This window comes from Lepisma saccharinum, chromosome 1 (assembly GCF_977018435.1).
Source record: "Lepisma saccharinum chromosome 1, izLepSacc3.1, whole genome shotgun sequence".
Lineage (NCBI taxonomy): Eukaryota > Metazoa > Arthropoda > Insecta > Zygentoma > Lepismatidae > Lepisma > Lepisma saccharinum.
Genome location: NC_139229.1, coordinates 165,077,705 through 165,094,734, shown reverse-complemented (window position 1 = coordinate 165,094,734; position 17,030 = coordinate 165,077,705). Strand labels below are relative to the sequence as shown.

Here is a 17,030-nt window from a genome sequence, read left to right as displayed (position 1 = left end):
GAGGGCCAATAACCCACTACCCTTAAAATAGATTATTAAAGAAACCAAACGAGGAAATAGCCGGACGGACAAACTGTTGACGACCTTTGGACTTAAAAAGAAAACTGTAGTAGGGTTTTGGAATGTTAGAACACTATATGAGGCAGGAAAATTGCAACAAGTAGAAGCAGAAATGGAGAAATATAAGTTGGACATCTTGGGAATGAGCGAAGTGCGTTGGAATGAATTTGGAGAGATGAAAACATCTAGTGGTATGACATTCCTCTATTCAGGTAGACCAAATGAAGATGATGAACATCGTAATGGAGTAGGCATACTCATAAACAAGAAGACTGCTCGAAGTATATTGGACTGGAAGCCTGTATCTGAACGAATAATTATGGTCAGATTACAGGCAAAGGTTAGAAATGTGAGCATCATACAATGCTATGCACCTACAAACCAAGCAGAAATAGAAGAAAAGCAAGAGTTCTACAAAGAATTACAAGACACTATAAATAAGGTTAAGAAGAAAGATGTTATTATTGTAATGGGCGATTTAAATGCTAAAATTGGCTCGGAAAATGTTGGACTGGAGCAAGTGATTGGCAAGCATGGTCTAGGTGATAGAAATGAAAATGGGGAAATGTTTGTAGATTGGTGTGCCTCAAATGAAATGACTATTGGAGGTACACTATTTGCACATAAAAATATACATAAGATCTCTTGGGTATCCCCAGATCATAGAACTCAAAATCAGATTGATCATATAGCTATAAGTAGGAAATGGAGAACATCTTTATTAGATGTGAGAAGTAAACGTGGAGCAGACATTAGCAGTGATCATCATCTTATGGTAGCTAGTTTTAGGGTAAAAATTATGGCCGCAAAGGAGAAATTTAATAAACAAAGCACAAAGTTTGACATTGGAAAACTACAGAATAATAGTGTAAAACAGGACTTCAAGTTGCAACTTCAAAACAAATATCAAGAACTAGGGGAGCTGGATGGTGATGAGGTGGAACAACACTGGGAAAAGGTGAAAAATACATTTACAACAGTATCAAAAGAAGTTTTGGGATATAGAAACCCTAAGAAAAAGAACTGGATGTTAGAGGAAACTTGGAGGAAAATAGAAGAAAGGAAACACATTAAGCAGAAGATTAATATGTGTAAAACTAGGAAAAAGAAAGCAGAATTACAAGAAGAATATAGGAAAAAAGATCATGAAGTGAAATATAGTGCGCGAGCTGACCGTAGAAAATGGACCAGTGAGTTAGCAGGGAAGGCAGAAAAAGCAGTAAATGAAGGAAATATGAAGGAAGTGTACCAAATTACAAAGATCTTGTCTCAAAAGAAAACCATACGGAATCGCCCAGTGAGAAATAGAGATGGAGTACTCCTTACGAATAAGGAAAATCAGCTCAATAGATGGAAAGAACATTTTTCAGAAGTATTAAACCAGACCATAGAAGGGACAGAAGATTTGCTTGAAATACCGGAAGAAATGCCAGAATATGAAATAGAAGATGAAATAACTACTAAAGAACCAACAAAAGAAGAAATTAAAAAAAGCATTGAGAGGACAAAAGAGTGGTAAAGCACCTGGAATTGATAACATTCCACCAGAAATTCTTAAGGAAGACATGGATATGACAATAGAAATATTACAACCACTTTTTGCAAAAATATGGAAAACAAAATCAATACCAGAAGATTGGAAAAGAGGTTTACTAGTAAAAATACCTAAGAAGGGAGATATTACTAACTGCAATAACTGGAGAGGCATAACACTACTTTCAGTTCCTAGTAAAGTTCTAAGTAGAATTCTTTTAAACCGAATTAAAGGATGTGTTGAGAAAAAGATCCGGAGAGAACAAGCAGGCTTTCGAAGCAACCGTTCCTGTATAGATCAGATAAATACACTGCGTATTATTATAGAACAGAGTATGGAATACTTCTCTAATATGTACCTTATATTTGTGGACTTCCAGAAAGCATTTGACTCTGTAAATAGAATGAAAATGTGGACAATTGTAAAAGAATATGGCATTCCAGCACATATGATTGATCTTATCAAAAACTCCTATGATGGTTCCACATGCCAAGTTGTGCATGAGGGTGTAACGAGTGCACTCACGATCCCCGAAATGACGTGTCAATCATACCCCGGCACGGGGCCAAACGTCGTTATGTGTACGGGAGACCGTTCGTGACTCTCGGTCCAGGTTTTCAAGTTCGGTACTGAGACGGTCGTTTATTGTCATAGTATTGCGAGGCGGAGATTAATACCTTGAAATGTTACACTGTTTTGTTTACCTTTGATATGTAGATTCGAACAATCATAAAACACTAATAGCATAATATCTGGTACCTGAAAAACGTCAAATAACAACACTGACGAACGGTAAAAAAGTGAATATATATTGTAACAACAAAAATATTGCAATCAACAACTGTTTACAAAACCTCCTCACTCTCACAACATTCACGCTATCTCTCTTTCACACACATGAGGTATTTTTACATATGAAGTATAGATACAAATCACGGATCTCATTAACATATCATTCCTTTTAATTTTTAAACCTTTATGTGAATTTAGGGCATTTGTCTGCCAGCTCCTGTGCTCTTTTAAATTAACTTAAGTGCCAGCCCTCGGAAAGCGGTTAACTAAGACAATTGGGTCGGCGTGGTTAAATCTTTCGTTTCGAATGAACGTGTGCATCGAGTCGCAAGCTCGACATTATACAAGTTTCCCGGACGGGGGCATTACACACAAGCCTCTCTCGTCCCATGAGAAGAACTACTCAATTACATAATGATGCAAAAACTTAATTGGCTCCAGCTGCCGGAATACACTAATCAATCGTCGGCGCGAGCAAAAATTACCTTAAAAACCACTATGCAACAAATAATACTATTTCACGCACACGACCTTGCAATAAAAACAACTACGCTTTCCACAATTAAAAAGGACTCATCAGTCAACTATTGACAAATTAAATGGCGCGACGGGGCGGTCGGTTACACAAGAAATGGAGCACACTTTGACAATTTACACTAAATATTAAAGAAATGAAATGGAGCTTCTAACGCTGAATGCAGACAATTAAATTAGCACATCTGAACCTGAAATAACTCTTTTTTATAACAATACCAAAAATTATCAAACACGGAAATTAGGTTTAGGTTTTTCCTGAGTAACTTTGCGAATAAGTGAGACTTCGGCGTTAACTGTACGGTGTTGATACTAACGACGCACGTTTACATGTACATGAGACCCTCTGAAGTATACTGTACCAGACTCTGCTACATGGCGTGGTCATTCATCTCTCCTGGACGCGGGACTTGCACACGGTTCCTTTGTGGCGAAATTGTCCTCCGAGGTCGATCGCGACGAAGAATAATTGCGACGATCTGTTGTACTTGCACCTCCTTAGTACTTCGGGCTTTCCTCTTGTCACTAGCGTCGGATGTACGTGGTCACGCGCCGGTCAGGAATCTCTCCAGTGTCGGGCATCAATTGGACGTCGACCTGCAATCATCTCTCTCTGGTGCCGGGCTTCGTTTGGGCGTCGTTCTCGAATCGTCCTTCTCCCTCTCTCTCTGGTAACGAGCTTCGGTTGGAACGTCGATCTGGAAACGTCCTTCGGGCTTTGGTTGGGACGTCGATCTGAAAGCGTCCTTCGGGCTTTGGGCAGTGTTTGGTTTTGGTGTCGTCTTTGGCGTGGGCTGACTGGCTTCGGCGTCGTTGCAGGCGTCAGGGGGAGCGACGGCTCCCTTCTCTATCTTCTCTAGCCCTCCATCATTATGTAGTCCACGCTTGGCAAAAACAAATCACCGCGTAATCTTCACCAAAATAAGGCGCACACTGGTAACGCTCTATCTGCGATTCACTCACGGTACGTAAGGAAACAAAGTCCACGGACACAAAACAATAATCACGCGAGAGTGTAGCGCGGAGATGCTCTCTCTGTGAAATCCGGGTAAAAACTGTCTCTGGGATGGTAGCACCGCGTATTTAAGAGAGATTCAAAATCGTCCGTTGAAACCCACGCTCAGGTAGCTTGGCGTCGCTTTTGGAGGAGACGCGAATGACCTGTGTCCATTGTCTTGAAACGCGGTCAAGTGCGCGTCGTCGATCCTTGCAGGCTTCGGACTCCTGCTGATTTTTCTGGTCATCCGTGAAGAATGGGTTTGAACGCCTGCTGCGACTCAAGCTCGGTAGCGGCGAAAACAATCTTTCCTTATCTCCGTGTTGGTGCAAATATGTCATGTCCTAAGCCGAAAAGACAGTTCCGCTGTCACTCAAGAAAAACCCGTCCCCAACTTCCGACGTCTGGCTCGGATACAAGTTTATCCACAAAATAAGATCAAACCTCACACTTTCATGTTTGTGCATAAAATGAATCAATAAACAAAAAATAATTTTTAGCGAACTGCGTTTTACATGTCACTAGATACCGTGACATCTCGCCCTCCTTCCGATCAAAAAATTCTGTAGGCGAATAAAATTTTTCACTACTCAGGGGCATGAAATTTTGACTACAAATTTTTTAACACCCTGTACCAGAAAAGTCAACCAGTTCGATAACACAACACACATGATATAAATGATACCTCCAACTTACATTATAAATATACATATTATACACTCTGGGTATGGCGCAATGTTATTTTATACTTCTAAAATGGCGCGATGTCGCTTAACCATGTTTCGCCATCCCATTCCTCCCTTCGGCGCTGACGACCTGACGGCCCCGGCTGTGGAGATGTGTTGCTGGGATTCGGCCCGTTCGCGTTTCGCGTCGGGCTCCTTTGAACCCTCGGCGGGCTGCGCCTTGCGTGCCCGTTGTACATGAAAAACAGCTTCTTGATCTTTCCCTTCACTTGCATAGAGTGTGGAAAGTGCGTCAGGAAGGCTTCCCTAAACGACGAGTACGAATGAAAGTGCCTTTCATTCTGATCCAGTCTGTTCTGTGCTCGATCTTGCACCCAGCCTTTCAGTACAAGCAATCGCTCTCCATCCGTCAGTCCTAACTCCCGGGCTGTGGCTTCGAATTCCTCGACGAGGGCAGACGGCGATATCCTGTCGTCTCCGGAGAACTTCTTGAAGTTTTTCTCATATTCGGGCGGGAACAAAGCTCTCTCCGCCGACGGTGGTTCAGGCCGTATGTCGTCCTGGCTTGAAGTTTGGGCTTCGAACGGTCCCGGCGATGGAAGATGTAGTCTCGATTCCACTTCGCTTCCTCGGTTGACACCTGTAGTCGGCCTTGCGTCACACGCGCTTCTTGAAGGCGAAGGAACTTCAGCTGGCTGCGATGACGTCATAGCTGCCGGCTCTCGCGGTGATCCCGGAACGTCGGCTACGTTCAATTGTTGCAGTTTTTCCTCGATTCCCTTTATCTTCTCGGAATTCCCTTCCGCTGGGTTCGCTGCTCGCCGCACTTGTCGCTCGGGGGCATCGTTGCTCCGATTGCAGGCAGACTCCAGCTGTGCACATTGCTGGCCGATGTGTTGCAAAGCTCCTTCCTGCCCACTTACGCTCTGCGCCAGTGTTGCCACCTTGGCTTCTTGGTCCTTGATGCGAGCGTCGGTCTCGGCGGTCCTGGATTTGATTCGAGCCTCGGATTCTAGGATCGTTGGGGGGAGTTGTCGCGTCATTTCCTCTCCGGAGGCGCGAACTGTTCCTTGGAGGCGTTCTTCCATCCCTCGTACGTTGGTCTGCATCCTGGTTTCCAACCCCTGGATATTGGTCTGCGCCTCGGTCTGCAACTCCTGGCTGGTGGTTTGTACCTTGGTTCCCATTTCTTGGATGTTGATCCGCATTCTTTGCATGCTGGCTAGCATCCTGGATTCCATTCCTTGGAGCATCTGGAGGATTACCCGGAATTGGTTGGCAACACTGCCACTTCCTACGTCATCTCCTTGTTCTTTGCCGTGGTCGTCGTCCTCACGTGACGTACCCCCCTGGGCACTTGGTATCTCCCTTTCCATTCCTGGCGGGCTCTTGCACTGGAGACAAACCGGTCCGGAATCTCCCTCGCTGTCGACTTCGAAATCATAAAATTCCTGTCTACAAACCTTGCAAACCATCTTGACGTCACTCTTGTTCAAACAGTCTATGCGACGATTTCTTAATCTCATGAAGGCCTTTCCTTAATTATCTGCTCAATGTTATGTCGCACTTTGGAACAGTTAAGCAAACTTACGCGAGCTCACACAAAATGTGAATTACAAATCGATACATAAAAAGAAAAAGGAGGTCCGTCGGGAATCCCTTATCCCGCAACTCAGCCTGATGCCATAAATTACGCCAAAAACCAAAAAAGTACACAAAAAGTACATAAAAAAATGCCCTATGCAGCTGCCCTTGCTGCTTTCACCGAAAAAAAAAATATCTGCCCTATTGTTACCAATTACGCCCAATAACGTGTCCTTACACGTGAACCTACGACAAATACATGAAAATAACCCTCGAAATTACAAAACGAAAAACACACACCATCAGGAACCTAACACAAGAATTTTATGCATGACGTATACAATGAAATTTCTACCGCTCTCGCAACCTGGCTTTCCTGGAAAGACATGACAAAAGTTGCCGTCCCATGTTCGCGGCGCCAAATGTAACGAGTGCACTCACGATCCCCGAAATGACGTGTCAATCATACCCCGGCACGGGGCCAAACGTCGTTATGTGTACGGGAGACCGTTCGTGACTCTCGGTCCAGGTTTTCAAGTTCGGTACTGAGACGGTCGTTTATTGTCATAGTATTGCGAGGCGGAGATTAATACCTTGAAATGTTACACTGTTTTGTTTACCTTTGATATGTAGATTCGAACAATCATAAAACACTAATAGCATAATATCTGGTACCTGAAAAACGTCAAATAACAACACTGACGAACGGTAAAAAAGTGAATATATATTGTAACAACAAAAATATTGCAATCAACAACTGTTTACAAAACCTCCTCACTCTCACAACATTCACGCTATCTCTCTTTCACACACATGAGGTATTTTTACATATGAAGTATAGATACAAATCACGGATCTCATTAACATATCATTCCTTTTAATTTTTAAACCTTTATGTGAATTTAGGGCATTTGTCTGCCAGCTCCTGTGCTCTTTTAAATTAACTTAAGTGCCAGCCCTCGGAAAGCGGTTAACTAAGACAATTGGGTCGGCGTGGTTAAATCTTTCGTTTCGAATGAACGTGTGCATCGAGTCGCAAGCTCGACATTATACAAGTTTCCCGGACGGGGGCATTACACACAAGCCTCTCTCGTCCCATGAGAAGAACTACTCAATTACATAATGATGCAAAAACTTAATTGGCTCCAGCTGCCGGAATACACTAATCAATCGTCGGCGCGAGCAAAAATTACCTTAAAAACCACTATGCAACAAATAATACTATTTCACGCACACGACCTTGCAATAAAAACAACTACGCTTTCCACAATTAAAAAGGACTCATCAGTCAACTATTGACAAATTAAATGGCGCGACGGGGCGGTCGGTTACACAAGAAATGGAGCACACTTTGACAATTTACACTAAATATTAAAGAAATGAAATGGAGCTTCTAACGCTGAATGCAGACAATTAAATTAGCACATCTGAACCTGAAATAACTCTTTTTTATAACAATACCAAAAATTATCAAACACGGAAATTAGGTTTAGGTTTTTCCTGAGTAACTTTGCGAATAAGTGAGACTTCGGCGTTAACTGTACGGTGTTGATACTAACGACGCACGTTTACATGTACATGAGACCCTCTGAAGTATACTGTACCAGACTCTGCTACATGGCGTGGTCATTCATCTCTCCTGGACGCGGGACTTGCACACGGTTCCTTTGTGGCGAAATTGTCCTCCGAGGTCGATCGCGACGAAGAATAATTGCGACGATCTGTTGTACTTGCACCTCCTTAGTACTTCGGGCTTTCCTCTTGTCACTAGCGTCGGATGTACGTGGTCACGCGCCGGTCAGGAATCTCTCCAGTGTCGGGCATCAATTGGACGTCGACCTGCAATCATCTCTCTCTGGTGCCGGGCTTCGTTTGGGCGTCGTTCTCGAATCGTCCTTCTCCCTCTCTCTCTGGTAACGAGCTTCGGTTGGAACGTCGATCTGGAAACGTCCTTCGGGCTTTGGTTGGGACGTCGATCTGAAAGCGTCCTTCGGGCTTTGGGCAGTGTTTGGTTTTGGTGTCGTCTTTGGCGTGGGCTGACTGGCTTCGGCGTCGTTGCAGGCGTCAGGGGGAGCGACGGCTCCCTTCTCTATCTTCTCTAGCCCTCCATCATTATGTAGTCCACGCTTGGCAAAAACAAATCACCGCGTAATCTTCACCAAAATAAGGCGCACACTGGTAACGCTCTATCTGCGATTCACTCACGGTACGTAAGGAAACAAAGTCCACGGACACAAAACAATAATCACGCGAGAGTGTAGCGCGGAGATGCTCTCTCTGTGAAATCCGGGTAAAAACTGTCTCTGGGATGGTAGCACCGCGTATTTAAGAGAGATTCAAAATCGTCCGTTGAAACCCACGCTCAGGTAGCTTGGCGTCGCTTTTGGAGGAGACGCGAATGACCTGTGTCCATTGTCTTGAAACGCGGTCAAGTGCGCGTCGTCGATCCTTGCAGGCTTCGGACTCCTGCTGATTTTTCTGGTCATCCGTGAAGAATGGGTTTGAACGCCTGCTGCGACTCAAGCTCGGTAGCGGCGAAAACAATCTTTCCTTATCTCCGTGTTGGTGCAAATATGTCATGTCCTAAGCCGAAAAGACAGTTCCGCTGTCACTCAAGAAAAACCCGTCCCCAACTTCCGACGTCTGGCTCGGATACAAGTTTATCCACAAAATAAGATCAAACCTCACACTTTCATGTTTGTGCATAAAATGAATCAATAAACAAAAAATAATTTTTAGCGAACTGCGTTTTACATGTCACTAGATACCGTGACAAGGGGATACTTACGGATCCAATACCAGTTATTTCAGGAGTAAGGCAAGGATGTATTTTGTCACCAACAATATTTCTGATGGTAATTGATAAAGTAATGAAGAGGGTAACGGAAGGAAAAAGGAGAGGTATAAATTGGAGTCTCACCCAACAGCTAGAAGACTTGTGTTTTGCAGATGATGTTTGTCTGCTGTCTCACACATACCGTAATATGGAAAAGAAATTAGGAGATTTGGATAAGGAAGGGAAAAGAGTTGGTTTAAAGATAAATAGTACAAAGACGAAATCATTAAGAACAAATGTAAAAAAGATGGAAAATTTCCACTTGAATGAGGAAAATATTGAAGAGGTTAAGGAGTTTACATATCTGGGGAGTTTGGTGACAAATACAGGGGGAACAGAAGATGATGTTAGATCAAGAATTAGGAAAGCAAATGTGGCATTTATTCAGCTATATAAAGTTTGGAAAGCCAGAGAAATTTCAATAAGAACTAAGCTGCGAATTTTTAGAACTAATGTGAAGTCAGTTCTCCTTTATGGATGTGAAACTTGGAAAGTAACAAAGAAAATTACTAAAGACCTACAGACATTCATAAACAGATGCCTAAGGAAACTTCTGGGAATATATTGGCCAGATATTATCTCAAATGAAGATCTATGGAAACGTACGCAAGAGGAACCGGTGGCAATACAGATCAAAAGAAGAAAGTGGAAGTGGATTGGCCACACATTGAGGAAAGATCCATCGGCAATAGAGAGACAAGCATTGAGCTGGAATCCACAAGGACAACGTAGGAGAGGAAGGCCAAGAATGAGTTGGAGAAGGACAATAGAGCAAGAAATATGGGAAGCAGGAAAGACCTGGAACGAGATAAGGAAGATGGCTGGAAACAGAGTCCGTTGGCGATGCTTCGTTGAGGCCCTATGCTCCGTAGCGGAGTAACAGGAAATATGTCAAAGTAAGTCACCCCTGGCGTCGTAGCGCGATGTGCTAACCACTCCCCCACGGTGGCCGGCCCCAGAAAGTTGAGGGTGAATGAAATTTTTATGGTGTGTTTTGTATGGTCATTATCAATAGTAAGTCTGTCATATTATTCCACTAAATAATGTCTTTGGAAAAGGAAAAACAACATATAATTAATGTATTTTATTTTACATAAGACCTATGCCTAAAAGTATTTTTGTATATGATGACACAGAACTATCTTATGTTGTGATATCTTTCGGTCTGACTGTAATATATATACATATATACAGGTAATGGATAAAATAATATGAACACCAATGCAATTGCAGAAAACTTGTATTAGTAGGGGGTTGCCCCCCCCCCTTGCCTGAATGACAGCTTGTATCCTACGTGGGATAGACAAATAAAGGTCCTGTACAGTGTGAACTGGAATACGTAGCCACTCCTCGCTCAAAACAGTCTCAAGTTCCGAAAGTGTCATTGGAGGTGGAAACCGATTACGCACTTTGGCCTCCAAAATACCCCACAAAGGCTCAATGATGTTAAGATCGGGGGACTGTGGACACCAGATGAGATGTTCTTCCTCATCACTGTGCTCATCAAACCATGCATCAACGGACCTAGCAGTGTGAATAGGGGCGTTATCATCTTGGAAGATGGGGCATACATCGGGAAACAAAGTCTGGTGGTCACCCAGGATGGTGCAGTACTTCTCTGCGTTGATTCTCCCACGCAGGACGACAAGTGGGCCAACACCATTCCAAGATATAGCCCCCCCAAACCATCACAGACTCCCCACCATGTTTCACGGTAGGCACGAAGCAGTCAATATCAAATGCTTCAGCAGGAGTTCTCCACACATAAACACGTCCTGTGGTCTGAAATAACGTGAAAGACGATTCGTCTGACCATATCACATGTTCCCATTGCTGCTGTGTCCAATTCTTGGCTCTTGGCACCACCTTCTTCGTGTCACTGCATTACGTGGAGTCACCAACGGTTTGGGGATGGCAACTCTGCCATGAATGTTCACAGAATGCAGCTCCCTTTGAATGGTTTTCGTTGATACAGGGTCCTGGAGGTGATTGTTCATCTCTGCGGTTATCTGGGACAGTGTTGTCTTGTGCTTTCGAGTCACTATTCGCTTCAACACACGTCGATCTCTGTTGGATAACTTTGTTTTTCGCCCACTATTCTCCTTGCAGACGTTGTCTTTCCATGTTGTCTGTAGGCTGTCAGAACAGTTGACACTGTGCTCCGTGCTACACCAACAAGTGTAGCTGTTTTTGTCACAGATGCTCCAGCCAGGCGGGCTCCTATGATCATGCCTCTTTTGAAGTCTGAAAGGTCGGACATACCTGCATTTGACGGATAGCTGACTGCTCGCATGCAACTCTCACACCAGCTTCTGATAGACTGATATGTTTGCTTTCATCGCCACTAGATGGTTGAAATCTCTGCTGAGTGTTGTTCCTTTTCCACGACGGCGTATATAGGCCTTTGCAAACCAAGGTGTTCATATTATTTTGTCCATTACCTGTATGTATGTATGTATGTATGTATGTATATATATATATATATATATATATATATATATATATATATATATATATATAATAATAATAACCCATAGCTCTACAGCCCGTGAGGGCCTTGGCTTACCTACCGACTGCTGGTCTCCCTCCCACACTGTTCCTCCGTCACCTGTTGTAGCGTGGAGATCTTAGACCAGTATTGGAGTGTCGGGGGATCAGCTACGGAGGAGGACATAACCCGCTCGGCTACGGAGGAGGACACACACACACACACACACATATATATATATATATATATATATATACAGGGTGTATACAAACATGTGTCAGAAACTTTAGGGATTTATTCTTGACATCAAAACATAACAAAAAGTTCATATGAACATGGGTCCAAAAATCCTTCGTTAGGGAGGTATGAAAGGAAATAATATTCATGGCAAAAAAATGAGACATTGACCAAACAAATTTACATGTATGAAAGGATTTAATATTCATGGCACAAAAATGAGACATTTACCAAAATCATTGACATTTACAAAAATTGCTCGAAGTGACCACCTCCTGCTTCCATGCATCCCCTGAGCCTGCGTTCCATACTTTGCCGTACGTTGTGGAAAACTCCTGGTGTGTTCCGTATTTGGTCAAATCCATGTTGGATACGCTCCCTCAGAACATCAACATTGGGTACGGGAGTTGAATACACCAACGATTTTAAATGTCCCCAAAGGAAAAAATCCATTGGGTTTAAATCTGGCGATAGGGCAGGCCATGCAATGGATCCCCCGCGACCAATCCATCTGTTCGGAAACTGGTTATCGAGACACTGGCGAACTATCCGTGTAAAATGCGGTGGAGCACCATCGTGCATAAACCACATTCGTTGGATGACGTCTAGAGGTACATCATCAAGTAAATGCAGAAACTCATGTCTGAGAAACTGTAAATACGTTTGTCCAGTCAGACGTTGAGGAAAGAAGTAAGGGCCAATGAGATGATCATGAATGATTCCACCCCACACGTTGAGGCTGAACCTCTGTTGATGTTTGTCTTGTCGCACTGCATGAGGGTTTTCATAAGCCCAGATGTGATTGCTATGATAATTGAAGATCCCATCACTTGAAAAGTCAGTCTGAAAGTCTGCCTCATTTAATCCTTGCACCCGCTGAAGGTGATACGGGTACAGAAGATTTTCATGCACAATGTTCCAGATCGTCATGTGATTAACGCCTTCCCTTCTCGCAATTCTCCTTGTACTGGTTGATGGAGTTTCATCCACAGTTCGAAGAACCCGTTCTTCAAGCTCAGGCGTTCGTACATCGCGTGGTCTCCCACCATCTGCAACTCTCTTCTCAAATGTGCCTGTCTCTCGCAAGCGTTGGTGTAGTCGTACAAACGTTGGTGCACAAGGTAACTGCCTCCAAGGGTAACCTTTCAGCATAACGTTCACGTGCTGCGTCAGCATTCCTATCTGCTAGGCCGTACATGTAGTGCATATCCGTCATTTCAGACACTGAATACATCGTTGTGATGTGTTGTGATGGAAGTTAATGTAAAACAAAACAAACAACAATGAGAAAATAAACAAAAAACAAATGCCATGCCCAACTGTACACAAGAAAGTGAGTACAAATGCACATTTGAGGTACATTACACAACCAGGAGTCACTACAGGGAATTCCTTTCATACCTCCCTAACGAAGGATTTTCGGACCCATGTTCATATGAACTTTTTGTTATGTTTTGATGTCACGAATAAATCCCTAAAGTTTCTGACACATGTTTATATACACCCTGTATATATATATATATATATATATATATATATATATATATATATAAGTGGTGATAAAATAACGCAGTAAAGTATTAAGTAAATATATTTTATCCCCCTACTTACAAATCATGAAAGGAGTCAAATTCGAAATTAAATGGAACGGACGTTCAAAATGTTTAAAAATAGCACTATTTCCATAACAGATCATGAAGTACTTTTTACCATTGACCTTCAGAAATATCTCAAACTGACAATGAACGTTCATTGAACTTATTTATGATCGACAGCTAAAAAGTCATTCATTTGCGTGACTGGTTGATAATCCACCACCAGATAGAATTTACACAATATTTACCTAAAAACTTTGGGTAAAGTCACCTTCCCCCTAAAAAAATCCGTTGGTAATGGACTTTCGTGTTCTCACAAAAAAAGTTATAATTTGGCACAATTTTTCTTTTGCAGGCAAACCTTTTGTAAAGGGGTACTTCAGTCTGTGTAACCAGCCCTTCCCATTTGTGAACAATATACTGGGGAAATCCCCCGTCCTTCACTGTTGTCATTGCACTACAATCCCATCGTGATTTAGTATTAGGATATAGCGTAGTGAAGAACTGTTTACAAGCATCGCCCAAACCATTGATTCTCCCCCAAAACCTTTCCCTGCCTTCTTTTTTCTTTTCCTAGCTCTCAGCATGCGGTTTTCTTGGAAGACTGGCCGACTGTGAAAGAAAAAAAAGGACGATGGAGGAGTGTGGAGGGGGGCTGGGTTGAGCGCGAGCGGTACAGAGGTGGAAACGGCTAGCGCGACCAGCTTAGAAAAGTCGAAGTTAAAATTTACATACATTGCTCTGTACGTCGAAAAACTACAGACATTCTAAAGAAAATTATGTAAGATCAGTTTCATTTCTTTGCTGTAGAAGAACAGTTGAAGCTTTCTTGTGCTTTAAAATGTTGATTTAAGTTATTACATACAATTGGCGAGCAAGTGAATTTTACGAAATTGAGATAAGGAAAACTACGTAATAAACAATGTATTTAAAAAAAGGCTTCGCGACATAACTAATTTCATATTTGATCTTTAACTCAGTAAAATTTAAATGCCACACACTTGACTGTTCGAGCACAGAAGGTCGACGCAAGAACCTATTTTTTAGGTATCGTCACCAGCGGTGATACGGGCTCTTACGAAAATTTGAGTGTGCACAAAGAAGGTAAAAGAGCAAAACATATTTGCGTAAGAAATACGCAGAGAAAACACTGCCATGGTCTAAACACCATCTTTAGTAATTACAGAATGGATCTCTGTTTTCAATACTGGATGAACGAAATGTTTTCTCTGCCATTGTGCATTGTACAGTTACCGACAATAAAAATGGGATACCTAGATTTTGAAATACTACCTTCCCTGAGTCGTTATGTGTGTTGCCTACGACTACGGCGATAAGTGGATGTCAGTAGCAAATTTTCAATAGCAACTTGTACGAACGTCGTAGATTTAGGCAACACACATAACACCTTGCAGGGAAACGAGTATTTCAAGACGTAGGTGTCCCATTTTTATTGCCGGTGGCTGTACATACATATTCTTTCAATATTTTATTTTATCGTATCTTACAAAAAGCAATGATTCCTATTGATAACTTAATGTTTGTAATCTAAAATGTTACATTAAAAACAAGCTATTAAAAAGTACGAAAGAGCTAAATTTGTCAGAAATCACTCGTCATTATCTCTTCAAAAGTCAGTGATATGTTTATGATACCTAGAAGTGAAAATGGGTTTCAGAGACGTGGGGCGGGCAAATATTAGTGTCGTATCCTGAATATTGTAGAGGAAAATACAGATCGCAGGCAATGAGATTTGTGATTTGATTTTCTTCATTTTACTTCGCTTTTTGTGCCACTTTTGGCTAATTTGCGAAGATGGGGATGAGTGATGGATGATATGATGAAATTGATGAATGGACGCTCACAAATATCCATGCCCAGGACAGGATTCGAACCCGGGATCCCTGGCGTCGTAGCGCGATGTGCTAACCACTCCGCCACAGGGTTCACATATAAACGACCCAAAAGTAAAAGTAAAGTAACCCCTTGCATACCGTGAAGTCATCTTAGGGGATGTGGAAGTAGGGCTCCAAACATTCACATCTCGACCAATCAGCACCACGCTCAGTGTCTCCAGGTACCAGTGGGACTCGTTGCACCCCAGAACCGCTACTTGCTACGATATTGCTTGAAAAATTCCTCACCTGAATAAACAAAAGGACATTTAGCTATCTTAATATAGTCTATTATGGGACATCGTATTGGTTATTAAGTGTTCTCCCTTTATCTTCCTCCTTTAGTTTACCAGCCAACTATTCAAGACGTCTGTTACCACTCAAATCCTTCACGTAGTATGTAGAAAGGCTGACAGTTTGTTGCGGTTGCCGTTGCCCTTTCTTGAACAGTTTGTATAATGGTTACTGAAGTACGAAGGGTATAAAATTAACTATGGATGTAGAATTACGTTGCTTTTATGCTTTTAAAAATCTCAGGAACAAGAGGTACTGCATTCCCTCGGTCAGCCCTCTCCCCGGTCATTTCCAGCGCTGAATATACTATTTCGGGGTTAAATGTGTTTATCCTGCATATGCATCATTACTGATTACCATCCCATGATTTGAAGGTTGTATTTTAGAATTCCTGATATTCAAAATAATAAGTACAGTAAACCGGTGAAAATTGTTGAGAATTATGAATTGATTTATATTGTATGATTTATTTTTTTCACAAACACACACACCGATGTCGAGGAAGTGACTTTCCTCATAATCAAGAAACTTTACATGCTGTAAGTTTATTGGATTACTTCTCAGTGAGCCCTGGCTCTCAGGGGCTGTAGCACCTCGGGTTTACTTACGTATATAGCCGTGTGTGGGTTCACAGAGGCTCGGTCTCTCCTCGAAATTCTGTCACTTTATTTTGACCTATTCTCTGGGAATTTTTTGAGAGTACTTTGTAACACGTATAGTACTGATCTTGAATATCATATTGTAATTAGTTGGACTGAAATTTCACTTGGGAAGCAATCAATTAATATTGGGAAAAATCACAATAGGAGAGAGCAACTAATGTTATGCAGGAACTTGTTAAATGCAACTGGTCATATGTTTCCACAGGGGATTCACATCACCACTGATAGTTTGTTCCCACCTTTGGCCGTCCCCGTGGCGGAGTGGTTATCTCATTTCGCTACGACGCCTGTGGTCCCGGGTTCGAATCCGGTCTGGGCATATGTGTCCCTTGTGAGCGTCTCTTCATCAATTTCATCATATCATCATTAGCCAAGAGTGGCAGAAAGGCGAAGTAAAATAAACAAAATCAATCAACCTTGGTCGATTAAAGCTGCTGTGAATTCCAACGATGAGAACTGTGCAAAGGGACTTAATTCAGATCATAACAAAGAAAACTACTTCATCAAAGTGTAAGTTCAATATTAAACTATTGTTTCCTGGCATCTTTGTTACTACTGTACATTTTATTACATTATTTTGTTCGTCTTTCTCCTTTTCAGTTTTTCCATATGTTATTACGCATGTCCACGTTTCCTCTTTTTAAATTCCAGGTAGTTTCGCTCCTGCCCTTCTCTAATTATTATAGGAACTCTATTCGTTAATATTTGAAATAATAATTGTTACTAATTTTTACCTTATTATTATTATTATATATCGATTTTGTATAAAAAACATCCCCTTAAAAAAATACTTTCTTTCAACTGATATTCTCTACCTCCTTCTTTACTCTCAATTG

The 17,030-nt window shown here is 42.0% G+C and overlaps 2 protein-coding genes across 2 annotated transcripts in view; both read left to right on the top strand.

The window, feature by feature from the left end:
• Positions 1-17,030, top strand: part of mas (trypsin-like serine protease domain-containing protein masquerade) — a 419,698-nt gene that overhangs the window by 162,136 nt on the left and 240,532 nt on the right. The window lies entirely within an intron of this gene.
• On the top strand, positions 173-1,579 carry LOC145986874 (uncharacterized). The gene has a single exon (XM_083121343.1). It carries the CDS (start codon positions 173-175, stop codon positions 1,577-1,579), a length of 1,407 nt encoding a protein of 468 aa, XP_082977469.1.

Coding starts and splice junctions, on each gene's coding strand:
- LOC145986874 (XM_083121343.1), top strand. CDS start 173: ATGGAGAAATATAAGTTGGACATCTTGGGAATGAGCGAAGTGCGTTGG.